The sequence below is a fragment of the Bubalus bubalis genome, chromosome 10 (genome assembly GCF_019923935.1).
Source record: "Bubalus bubalis isolate 160015118507 breed Murrah chromosome 10, NDDB_SH_1, whole genome shotgun sequence".
NCBI classification, from domain to species: domain Eukaryota; kingdom Metazoa; phylum Chordata; class Mammalia; order Artiodactyla; family Bovidae; genus Bubalus; species Bubalus bubalis.
The window spans coordinates 27,911,459-27,924,252 of record NC_059166.1 but is presented as its reverse complement, the minus strand read 5'-3'; the positions used below and the strand labels follow the sequence as shown (position 1 = coordinate 27,924,252).

The 12,794-nt window shown below is 37.8% G+C and overlaps 1 protein-coding gene and 1 long non-coding RNA gene across 8 annotated transcripts in view; one reads left to right on the top strand and one right to left on the bottom strand.

Moving 5' to 3' along the window:
* ARFGEF3 (ARFGEF family member 3) overlaps positions 1 to 4,440 on the top strand; it is a 173,401-nt gene extending 168,961 nt beyond the window's left edge. For all 5 annotated transcript variants that reach the window (XM_044924178.2, XM_006074676.4, XM_044924176.2 and 2 more), the window contains one exon: positions 1,162 to 4,440. In XM_044924178.2, the coding sequence (XP_044780113.1) occupies positions 1,162 to 1,353 (192 nt within the window). In that variant the 3' untranslated portion in view covers positions 1,354 to 4,440. The remainder of the gene's footprint in view (positions 1 to 1,161) is intronic.
* LOC123327670 overlaps positions 1 to 12,794 on the bottom strand; it is a 67,960-nt gene that overhangs the window by 16,956 nt on the left and 38,210 nt on the right. The gene's annotated exons all lie outside the window — the stretch shown is intronic.

Here is a 12,794-nt window from a genome sequence, read left to right as displayed (position 1 = left end):
GATGTTTATCTTAAATTGTAGATTTCTGTTGCAGGCACAGTAAGGTAGGAGCAATTGGGCAGGACTCTGTAAGCCTATACAGGAGTGTTTTCTTATAATGAACATAAATTTGAAATTAGTATGTATCTTGCAAGCTACTTTTTTGTTCACTGATGTATCTTGGACATAGAACTTAAACTTCTTAATTCAGAATCCACAAAAATTATCTTAGACAAAATCTGAGAAAGTATCCAGATTGAGACGTAAGGTTATTCTTTAACAGATGACCTTTTTGACAAATAAATGATAGTTGCTTTTTCACGTGTTGGAGATTTGCTTATAACTTTAGATGCTATGCTATGCCTGCACACTTAGTCATGTTTGACTCTGTGACCTTTTGGACTGTAGTCTTCCAGGCTTCTCTGTCCATAGGCAAGAATGCTAGAGTGGGGTGCCATTTCTTTTTCCAAGGGACCTTCCCAACCCAGGAATTGAACCCGCATCTCCCGTGTCTCCTGCATTGGAGACATTCCAATGTCTCCATTCCAATCCTGCAAGGAGGATTCTTTATCTGCTGAACCATTGGGGAAGCCCCATAATTTTAGAAGTTATCCTAAATTAAGGCAAAAAGTGAAAGTGTTAGTCACTTAGTCATGTCTGACTCTTTGCGACCCCATGGACTGTAGCCCACCAGTCTCCTCTGTCCATGGAATTCTCCTGGCCAGAATACTGGAGTAGGTTGCCATTCCCTTCTCCAGGGAATCTTCCTGACGCAGGGGTCAAACCTGGGTCTCCTGCATTGCCATCTCTTTACCGTCTGAGCTACCAGGGAAGACTTCTTCCAAGTTTTCTAGGTGTTATAGAGGCTATTGATTAAGTGTTTTATGGCCTATGAAACTCTAATTACGAGAAGCCAAGAGATTTTTTAAACATCTGAAGAATAAGAATTTTGTACTTTGTAAAAATTGAAAATAAGATATTCCTAATGTTAGAGGAGTCTCTGCTACCCTTTATGTATATGAACTTAAGCTGACATTTAATTATAAGCACATTAAATTAAAGTAAAGACTAACTTACTGAAGCCGGAAGCCTGAGAAAACTCATTTGCAGATTAGCCAGACTCAAGTGTACAAATGAAACCACTGGAGAAAACTGCTCATTCTCTTAATTCATTTCTCTTAGGCATGGACCAACATGGTGCTAACAGTCCTCAATCAGATTCAGATCCTCCCAGACCAGACCTTCACAGCCCTCCAGCCAGCAGTGTTCCCGTGTATCAGCCAGCTCACCTGTCACGTGACTGACATCAGAGTTCGCCAGGCTGTGAGAGAATGGCTCGGCAGAGTGGGCCGTGTCTATGACATCATTATGTAGAAGACCCACCTTCCAGGCCCGAGGAAAAATGCTAGGAGGGTTTAGAGTATGTCTGCCAATCCAACTGATAGCATTTTCCTCACCACTAGCCCCAGTGTCTCAGAGAACACCCAGTCCGTCCCTAACTAATCAGCACTGGGGCTATTCTGGATATTATGGTTATATGTGGATGACACAAGTGATATTCTAATTTTGCAGAGCATTTCTGAAGAGTCTACATGCCTTGACTCATTTCTAAATCTTATTTCCCAATGCATTTGCCTGTCCTGTTATCCCCAAATGGGTCACTTTTAAGGACCACTCCTATGAAAACACTACATTGATCCACTGATTCCTTATTTTAAAAAATGCAATAGCTAAAGAAATATCTGGTGGTAAGTCAAGCTGATGTACACGCAGACATCTCATATCAGACAGGATTAATTGGAAAAAGATATATATTATGATTATGAGTTCGGCAGGGAAGAAACAGTTAGAAAAATGTATTCTTGGGTGTCCTAATCAAGAAAGGGAAGATCCACTTCCTCTGTAAAATATTCCAGAATATTTCAAAATTGTTCCTAAGTTGTCAAGATTTTCTGGTTGGTATTTGCCAACTTCATGTAAGGTACTGTTGTGCCTTCATGTCCCTGCTTCTAAAGGAGGAAAGTTCTTTCCTGGCAGGGTTTTAAGCCTGTGGCGTGGAAACCTTTGATGCACAGTACCCAGTGGTATTGGCTGATACAGTGCCAAATGTCTTGACTGGCCACCCTGACAGTCCCATTAGTCTTTGCTTTTGCTCCCAAGGCAAGAAATGAAAAGGGAAAGCAAAAATGGTGCCTTAGCTCCTTGTTGCACAGACATTTCTATGCTCCACAATAATCCGAATATAAGGTATAACATTTGGTTTTTAAGAAAACAAAACAACTCAGTTTATATCAACATGTTTGGAAAAAAGGAACTCAAGAATTTGCCGTCCAGTGAGCTTACTTCTCAGGGAAGGGGGCAGGAAGTATAGGGGTAGGGAGACAGTTGGAAGGGGTGGGAAAAAAGATGATGAAACCATTTAAAATCTGAAAATATTAGACAACAATCATATGAATAGTGTCATTCATATATGCTGTAGTCTCAAAATAACATAAAACTATAGGAGAAAAGGTCATAGAATGAAATTTAGGAAATAACATTTTTCAATTTAAAATATTTCTCCTCTCTGGCAAATAGATTGGCCATCTGTTTGAGGCCTTTTTATTCAGGCCATTGTTTTAAGCAGATATTTTTTTTCCTCATTAACACTAAACAGTTTGGAATCTTTGTCTTATTATTTACAGTGTATTTAATATTAAATTATAAAAGTGATTGCAATTCCTCAATCAAGCCTACTCATACACATTCTAAAGAGTTAGTTGCCAAGATATATGTCATAATTTTCCCAGCTCCTAATAATTATTGAAAATTGAACATCTTATCCCTAAAGCATCAACTCTTCAGTATGGAAGTAAGGATTTAAAACTGACAGCTTTATTCAGTGTTAGTATTTTTAAATTTTGTCTTCCATGGGAATGTAGAACTCTGTACAAGGTTAAGAGGAAGACAGGGCTCCCTGATTTATTTAGGCATTCTAACGTAGAAAACCTTATCATTCGCTATGCCATCTAGAGATCACCACAGAATTCAGAAGACATGTTTCCAGTTCCACAAAACACTCCTTGCCTTCAGTTTTATAATGCAGGTTTAGAGACAGATGAACAATTGATCTTAACAGGCAATGAGTTGTTGGGATAGCAGTGAGTTGTGTTCTGTACTTTTGACTTTGTATATTTTTTAAGTGGAATTCAAAGTTGGGTACTTTTTTTTTTTTAAATGAAAGCCATACACATGGTTGTTTTCTTTCTTTTTGTAGCTTAGCTAAGGTTCATTTTCCCGTGAACCTGTGAGTATTCCACAAGCTACGGAAGTGAGAGAGGAGCTACAGCAAAGCAGAGTATTAGCAAATTAATTACAAAACATTTATACCTAGCACTTTTTATAAAGTACAAAAGTTCTAAGGAAGCCAGTCTCCATTTATGAATGTCATGTTCTAGAAGTTGTTAACTGCTTAGAAATCAGAATTTATTCTCTATGACGGGATCCATGGCGCAGTTATGAAAACAAGTTTACCCCACACTGTATTCAAACTCTGCTCTAGTACCAGCTTAATTACAGGTCCCAAGAATAAAAGATAAGAGAATGTACATCTGTTCTCTACCTACAATTTTGTCAGAGGGTTTCAGTCCCCTCGCATCATCTTTTCTCTAGACCACCCCTAGGCCTACAGTGGTCTTCAGCCCATCTCCATTGCCCACATGCACTGTGCACCACATCCATGTCAGATTTCAGCTGGAAAGTTAGCTAAGCCACAGTAATACTTTTCAGAGTTATCAGCAGTTTTCAAAAAGGACATTGCTTGATGCAAATAATCTCCAAAGAATAGTACTTCAGGTCACAGTGAAGTCAGTCAAATCTTCACAGGGAAAAAGAGATAATTAAAACCCCTTAGTTGAGTGGTCTCTTCCCGGAGTGCCCAGTCAGTCCATCACTCTTCCTGATGTTTCTGCCTTTTCCCATCTCTTTCATCCCCTCCCATGGTCTCTGAAAGACCAAGGTCAAGACAAGTCTTTGTAGTTTCAACAGCTAGTACCATATATTTTCAGATCTAAGCAGAATAAGATTTTGCACCTTGCTTTTAATTGCCTGTATTTACTGCCAAAAATGTGTTACCCTATGGTTGAGATTTATTCTTTTTCTAGTATTTTCATAAAGTGTTCATCTTTTCCAACTTGAAGAAGCACCTGTAAAACTCAAGTGCAGAAGAATTCCTGACTGAACAGCCCAGCCAGTTACACCACAGTCTACAACAGATTACTCCTTGCCACGGGAGATTTGAGGGAGGGCCAATAAATTGCTCACGGCATCTCTCCTACCTCGTGCATCTTCTGATCAGCTTTTACAGATGCTTAGGCTGCCTCTTTACACCCTCTTGTCATCTCTCCCCTTATGATTATTTTTCTGCCTTCTCCATCAATACAAAACTAGGACACCTGTTTACCACTTTGAGGCTATTTGACTGACCAGCGCAGATACTAACATATATCAGCTCAGACTAAATCCAACATGACAAAATGTTAACATAATTCCATAGTACCTTTAAATTGAAACTTCTTGGTACAATGATCACTAGGCTTTGCTGTTGTTCTTATTGTTCTAAGGAGAGGGCTTATACAAAGTCAGCTGAGAAAGTCACATAGCCCTAACTATAAGAAGGTAATGCAATTATGTTAATAGACACTTTTGACTTCTCCAAATACATCACAGTATTGCTCATGTAGGAAAGTTTTCTCAGAAAGAAAAATGCGTTCATGTCTTCAGTCCCATGAAACTAAGCAAATGAAGACCTTTGTTTGGAGCTGATAATAGTAGCAAGAGGTTACAAACAGCAGGGGGTGGGGAGATACCACTGAGTGCTTCTGAGACTGTGGACCTTAACCTAGATTAGCATATTTAACTCCCACAAGAACACTGTGAAACAAGTATTGTAGTCCTCCTTTTTTCAGATGAGGATGCAGACCCAGAGAGGTTCAGAAAACTTGTCCAAGATAACTCAAAGGGTAAAGTTGGTTGCTCAAGAGACATTTCTGAATTCAAAGGCCAAGGCCTCTCTGCAACACCATGTCTAAGTGTGCAAACACTTCAGTGTTTCAGGAAATTAAACAGTTAAAATAAGCTGAAGATAGTTCATTGATGTCCCTATCTACAGTGTTATAGAGATTTTTCATATAGAATTTTAAAAAGAATAAGATAGTGCTTAGGCATAATAAGGTCATATATAATATAAAGAAACCAAATCTAAACATTCAAAGCAGATCCTCAGTGGAAATTTTAAAAACTCACCAAATTAGGTGGAAATGATGGAAAATAATATTGTCCGTGGCCAGATGTTATACAGAAAAACATGACAGTCTGTGTCTGGAATGAAAGGATCTGTTGACCTTTTTCAATTACCATTTAATCACTCAGAATAAAGTGCCCTGTAGCCAACAGTGCCTCTCTGCTTCCCTAGGAAGTAAGTGGGACTAAATGGTAGGTCATCATCAAACTTTGGGAATATGTACAAAAAATGACCATTTTTCAAAATGCGCATTCTCTGAAGAGGAAAGAACTAGTCAGACAGGATAGCTTAAAGATTCTGGTACTGTGGGTATCAGGCCACTATCCATAGTAACATATACTGTAACACCTAAATAGTCTACTTGCTCTGTAGATAAGGAAACAGGCAAAAGGAAAATCCAACATACTGCATTAAGTGGATGACAGAATTTACATCTGCTTGGGTACCATTTAGGGAGATTTAGTGTGGCCTTAAAAAGCAAACGACTATTTTTAAGCACTTTTTAATTGGATATATGAGCTTATTATATGGTAAGATGTATGAAACTGGATAAAGAACTCATTTATAATTATGCCTCATCCAAAAAAAAAGTGTTCTCCTTGTTCACGAGTAGAGCAATCTAGAAAACTTTGTCTCTGTCTTTCTGTGAGATCCCTTTCCTTTGGCTATATTGTAATATATGTGTTTGATGTGGAAGTAACTAATAACTTAATGAAGATTTTTGATTAAAACACCATTTAGATTTCCAAAATACAATGATCACTTCAGGGAAGATAGACCAAAAAAAAAAAAATCATCCCCTGGGATAATGTAAGAGAAAGCTTACTTGAGAACAATGCCTAATTTCCTTGTAAAGAGGGGCACTAATTAACTGAAGAAGAACACACCACTCGCACCATACAAAATCTTTCCCCTCTATCTTTGTATAATAATGCAAAGTGGGGGTTGGGTGGGGCCGGGGTCCAGAAAGGAGAGACTAGCTGGCCATCTTACTGATAAAACTGCAGTCAGCTTCTGCTGAATTCCATCCACCTCTGGTCGCTCCAGCCATTTCAACCACCAGGAGTTACTTGTACTGTTAATTCCTATCCTAAAGGTTCAAGCAGTGGTTGTCTAGTATCTTATGACTTTACAACAGTAGTTGTCAAACTTCAGCACACGTCAGAATCACCTGGAGGGTTAAGACACACATTCCTGGGCCCATGCGCAGAGTATCCAATTCAGTAGGCCTACGGATTTGCATTTTGCATTGATTTTCTAACAGTTTCCAGTTGAGGCCAGTGCTGCTGATCTGGGGACCACACTTTCAGAACCAATGCCTGGACAAAGTTTCTAACTACTCCCTTTAAGATCAGCCTAACTTATCAAGCACTAGAGAAAAACTGAACTTCCCCTTGGGCAGACAACTTGGATTCTCTACAGCATTCCTGTTCGATCTTCCCAGTTTCCAGGTTTATCATGCCAACAATTGATTTTTACAAGCTAGAAGACAATGAATGTATACGTTCTATGGAACAGTGAGATCAGTGTGAGTTTCTTGTCTTTGTATTTAGAAACATTAACTCTATGGACAACCTTTTGTATCATGTTGACTTTTTGACTTGTACTGAAGGTGATTTTAAAGTATGTAGTGTTTTAATTTCTTCTGTCCACACAGTTTTGATGAGATGTTTCCATGCTGATTCCATCATAACCTTGGCTCCTGGCTCTAGAAATGTTTGAGTAGTTGCTCCCTTGCCAGTAGTTTTATATCCCTCATCTGTCACCTGAATATCAGCACATCAAGATGGTATCATACTACTTGATGTGCCTTCATTTTTCACTTAACTGTCTGGTGTAAATTAATATTTTAATTTCCAATGTATCTGTAAAGAGTCTACCAAATGGCTTCATGGGAACTTGCATACTGAACCAACTCCCTTCTGAGCAGCATATGTGCCTGTTTTAAGGACTTTATGGTAAATATGTTATGTTTGTGCACATATCTACCCAATCGAGACCATATCTATTATCTCATCTTCCAAATGATGAGAAAAACATCAAAGTGCATCAGTATGTTTTGGGAGTACAGTAAAATCTTAATCATGTTACATATAAATGGGGCCTTAGTTTATCTCCTCTTTATTCACTTAATTCACTTTGCAAATTCTTTTTCTATTAAAAAATATGAGAAAAAAATTAAGTACCTTAAAATAATCTCCCTTTTATAAACATATTAATTACACATAATTTTTATTGGTTCAGTAAGTTTCTTTAAAGACTTCTCTAAGTATCCTGACATTATGTAAACTGTTATATAAGTGGAAAATAAGGACTATATTTACTAGAATTAGATGAGAAAGCATATCAGTGTCAATGATGTCGAGGATTGAAGTTTTTGCCTCGACAGATGGAAATAATTGAAGTTTTCCTATTGCAGTTGCATTTCCCATGATAATTTTTGGAAATTATGTGTGCATTTAGTTCTTTTAATAATAACTGATATTGAATTAAATTTTAAAAGTTAATCTCTAGAAATAATTTTTGTCTTACCAACTGGTGCCAAAAAGGGGAGGGAGGAATCTAAAGGCCAGTCTTTTGAACTAACATGTGAAGTACATTGTCTCTTCACATCGGAAGTGCATGGCCCCGCCTCCACCAGCCGCCAGTGGCCACCGTGGCTGTCTCATGGTTAAGTGCAGGTGACTCTGTCCCTCCCTCTGATGTCTTTCATCTGATTTTTGTTGGAAGTAGTTTGCTCTAATAAAAATTGGTTTCCCACAAAATAGGTAAAATTGGACAAAGGCTAATGCTTTTGGTATTTGGGGTTTCACTTCAACTGAAACCATGTGGTAGAATCCCAAGTTACAGCATGATCGGGGCAGGAGCAAGTGCCCAGAGGGAAAGGCTGGCTTTGTCTGGTTTTGTTTCTTGATTTGTTTTTAGTGGGAGGGGAGAGCCAACAATAAGTTTCTTGCCCTAATCGTGCTGAGAGATGATTTTCCTGCTGTTCTAAGAGGAATAGACTTAGATAAATTATGTTATAATCGGTTCCCCTACTACCATGTCCCACTTTTAAGTGTAAAGCCAATGGGTGGTAAGGGTCCGTTTATCCTTTCTTGTATTATGCCAAAGACTAGACTTGTTTTCTTTGAAAATTATAAATTACTGAAGCTTGGTATAGCCATAATGATTTGAGTCAGTATACCATTTTATCCATAGAATGCAAAACTCATCTTTGCAATCCCCTGCACCAGGAGCCTTGAAGCATTTTGTTTACCCCAAAGGACTTGTCAAGGAAGTACAGCTTTTGTTTTGCCTTCTTATTCAGTCGGTGGGTCACATTTATTTTTTAAAAAATGAAAACTACTGTCCTTTATATGTTGATATAACTATTTGATTTGATATAATCTGTCTGTTGTTAAACAGGTTCCTGTGAGCAAGCTTGCAAGTGTATTTTGTGTACATTTTATCTGAGGTGAAAATGAAAATTCTAAAGAGAAAATATTTTAAAAGATATTGTATTTATGTTGCTTGTGTTGTAGAATAAAGATTCAGATGCATTAAAAAATCTGGTATGTGAAACCATTTTTTTCACTGAATAAATATATCGAAATAATCTATGTAAATATCCTGTTTACAGAATTCTGCTAAATGAACTAGGTTCCTTTCTTTGGTGTTTCACTACTCTGAAGAAACTCTCCCCTCCAACTATAATTTGGAGATGGTCACTGTTGATAATTTGGTGAACACCTAGAAAATACAGCTGAAGAAAAAAATGTATATAACATAGTATTATATATTATATACAATACTATATTATATAGAATAGAGTATGTAGCTATATAATATATAATACTGTCTATGTAGCTATATTATATATAATACTGTCTATAATATATCTATATTATATATAATAATGTATATATTTACTTCATATACATCATTGGTTCCTTTATAACAATGAGGGCTTATTTTGCAATGTTATTTTGATGTTTATTTTCCTGAGAATGGATGTCAAATTCATATGAGTCGATGTTGATGTAGTTTATTTAAAAAAACTAAATGACTGTTACCTTGTTTGTTCATAAACAACCAAATCCCTAAATTAATAGGATATCATTATTAAAATGTAATATTAAAAAGAAAAAGGCCTTTTTAACTTTTAATAGCCACTTTTAACTTCATTATCTTATTGGATTGCAGTTTTTAAAATGACTCTTTCAAAAGCCTATTGAGAGCATAAGTCTAGGAATCATCATACCCAAATTGTGGAAAACAGCAATTTGGCCACTAGAGGCATCAAAGCCGTACAAAATAGATGGAATCTGTGTGTATAACCTTAAATCATGATTCTATCCTTCTGTCACACACTCTGGTAAACTCACAATTGTACTCAGTCCCTTCCATTGTATGAACAAAATAAAACTAAAATAGACAGCAACATACTTTACAGAAGGACACCACCAACAAGGGACCAGCCATGTATAGAGAGCTACGGCCGTGTAGAGAAGCTCTTGGAACTCAGCCAGAAAAGCTGAGGTCACATGCTAAGCATTGCCCCTTCCTGGAAGTAGGAAGACCAGACAACACTTGTGTACAGAGCTCAAGGTTCCTACTCCATAAAAGGAATATAAATCTCAATAGGCTGTTTCAAGATAACACAAAAACTCCAGTGTTGCAGTGCCTTATAAATGCTGCTGCTGCTAAGTCACTTCAGTCGTGTCCAACTCTGTGTGACCCCATAGACAGCAGCCCACCAGGCTCCCCCATCCCTGGGATTCTCCAGGCAAGAACACTGGCGTGGGTTGCCATTTCCTTCTCCAATGCATGGAAGTGAAAAGTGAAAGTAAAGTCACCCAGTCGTGTCTGACTCTTAGCGACCCCACGGACTGCAGCCTACCAGGCTCCTCTGTCCATGGGATTTTCCAGGCGAGAGTACTGGAGTGGGCTGCCATTGCCTTCTCCAATGCTAATGCCTAATAAATGCTAACTTGAGACTTCCCTGGTGGTTCAGATGGTAAAGCATCTGCCTACAGTGCGGGAGACCCGGGTTCAATCCCTGGGTCAGGAAGATCTCCTGGAGAAGGGAATGGCAACCCACTCCAGTATTCTTGCTTGGAAAATCCCATGGATGGAGGAGCCTGGTAGGCTACAGTCCATGGGGTCGCAAAGAGTCAGACATAACCGAGCAACTTCATTTTAACTTTATTATGTGTTAGAGAATAACCCATTTTATAACTAGCCCTACTATTTTGCAAGATGATTTTATACTTAAGATCTAGTGTGTACATATTCTTGACATTCACATCCATCAGTGTACTACAACACAGAAAGCTTAACGTCTTGGGCCAGTCTTATATGAGGTCAGCAGCTCATATGCAGATCCCTTTAACTGAACATTTTAGAAATAAATTCTAGGTCAAAACCAATTTTTCCATTATTAATATCCAGCAATAAATACAATATGTACATAAATCTATACGTATTTCTTTAAAGACTGGATATGCTTCAACTATGTGGCTTATGACCAAAACTTTTGTTACGATTTAACTTTGATAAATATTTCATTTCACCCATTAGAAAATTCACTTTTCCATCCAGCCTAAAGATAGATTCAGTACAGAAGTGAAAATAAAATTGAAGTATAATGCAATATTGTGCCTTTTAAACACTGACCAACATTCCTATTATCTCAAGCCTTTGGAAGAATGCTATAAGCATGCCTTTTATCTCTACTTTGTTTTTACCATATTTCAAGATTCCTAGTTACAACATCCAGTCATTTGTGCCCTGAGTCTGCCCTGCTAACTTAATCTGGTTGCACAAAAATGTTTGGTTGTCAGAGAAACAAACTATCCAATTTAATGATCTCATCCAAACTCAGAGATGGTACTGGCATAATTAAATTCCAGAGAAATTTATAGCATTTTCTAAATCACAAAAAAAGTACTATTTCAACATGAAGGGATCAGATTTATAACAGTTTAGAGTAGAGAATTCAAATATTGAACTTTAATTGATTTTAATATGGTTTTATCAATATATTATTTGCTATATTGAGCTATTCTTGTAACTAGTGCAAATGATATAAAGAAGGAAAGCAACATCCTTTTCCCATTCTCTCCAGCCAAGAATAATCCTAAAGAAAATAAATTAGATGTTAAATATTGTAATACAGAAGCCTCCAGTATAACTCAACTTGAAAAAGTAGGTATTGAAGTTAATTTACCAATTATAAAGGAATAGATACTATTGGATATATTAGAGTTAACAGTTTAATAGTCTAAGGTTTGTTTTAATCAGCTCCTGAGATGGCTATCAAATCAGTAAATACTAATGAATTTTCTAATATAACAATGAATTCTAAAAATAGCATTCTTCTCAAACCCTACATAGGTTTATTTTTGAAGTAGAAGAAATATATCATTATAAACCTCTCATCAAAATTATTTAGAAATAGATTTCTTGGAAAACTGAGCATAGCTGGTATCTGTTCAGTATCTACTCAAGTAGATAGTTGGTTCAGGGGTCACTGTTTCAGGGGAGGGCTAGGAAATGACGGGACGGAATGACCAAACTGCCTGTGAGATTCTCTGGCTCTTATATTCCCGAGATAGAGAGGGAGGGAGGGAGAGAGAAAGAGGAAGGGAGAGAGGATATTTCATTTGGGTTGTGAGGGAAGGGTGTCATGGAAAGGAAGAGGGTAGACCAATTCTCTAAGGGAAAAACATGAGGTAAAAGAATTCCTTCCTCTTTGACTAGAGCTGAATTCCCTGGTCTGGAAGAAAGAGGAAGAAAGGCGTTTAATAGCAGAAAGGCTGCAGGTCAGAGAGAACCTCTGCATTGGCAAAGCTATAAGAAAAGGCAGTCCTTCATGGTATTCCTTGGCTGATGCATGGAGAAAAAGTCCCAAACCCCATGTGTGGCCCAGAGCAGCAGAAAGATGGCATAGAAGTAGCAGACTGATCAGCCACCCTGGCAGAATGAGGCTCAGTACACTTTTTTGAGTTAGAAGAAAAATAAAAAGAAAATAAAATTGAAATTTGATACATGAACTTGTGGGCTGAGATTTACATCAGCTTTTGTAGTGAATTACCTAAAATCATGATCTGGGTGGGTTTACAAGGCAATTGGAATCAGCAGTGGGTGGGGGTAGGCAGAGACAGCCACTCCTACTAATGCAAATTTATTTCCAAGGAAATGCCCACAGAGTTGGTGCTTGAAAAGCTCTCCCAAGTCCAATGTCGTTAGCCCTTGGCAGCATCAGAATGGTTGCTGCCCACTTAGGGAGCAAGGGCTGTCTCATCGGGTCCTCTTCCTCTAAGGTCCCAAATTCTCTCCTCTGGGATGTACGAGCTGTTTATGACAGAGCAGAGTGATCATAAACTTTTTCACTCTCTTCTTTCACTTTCATCAAGAGGCTCTTTAGTTCTTCACTTTCTACCATAAGTGTGGTATCTGCGTACATGAGGTTGTTGCTATTTCTCCCAGCAATCTTGATTCCAGCTTGTGCTTCATCCAGCCCGGCATTTCTCATGAGGTACTCTGCACG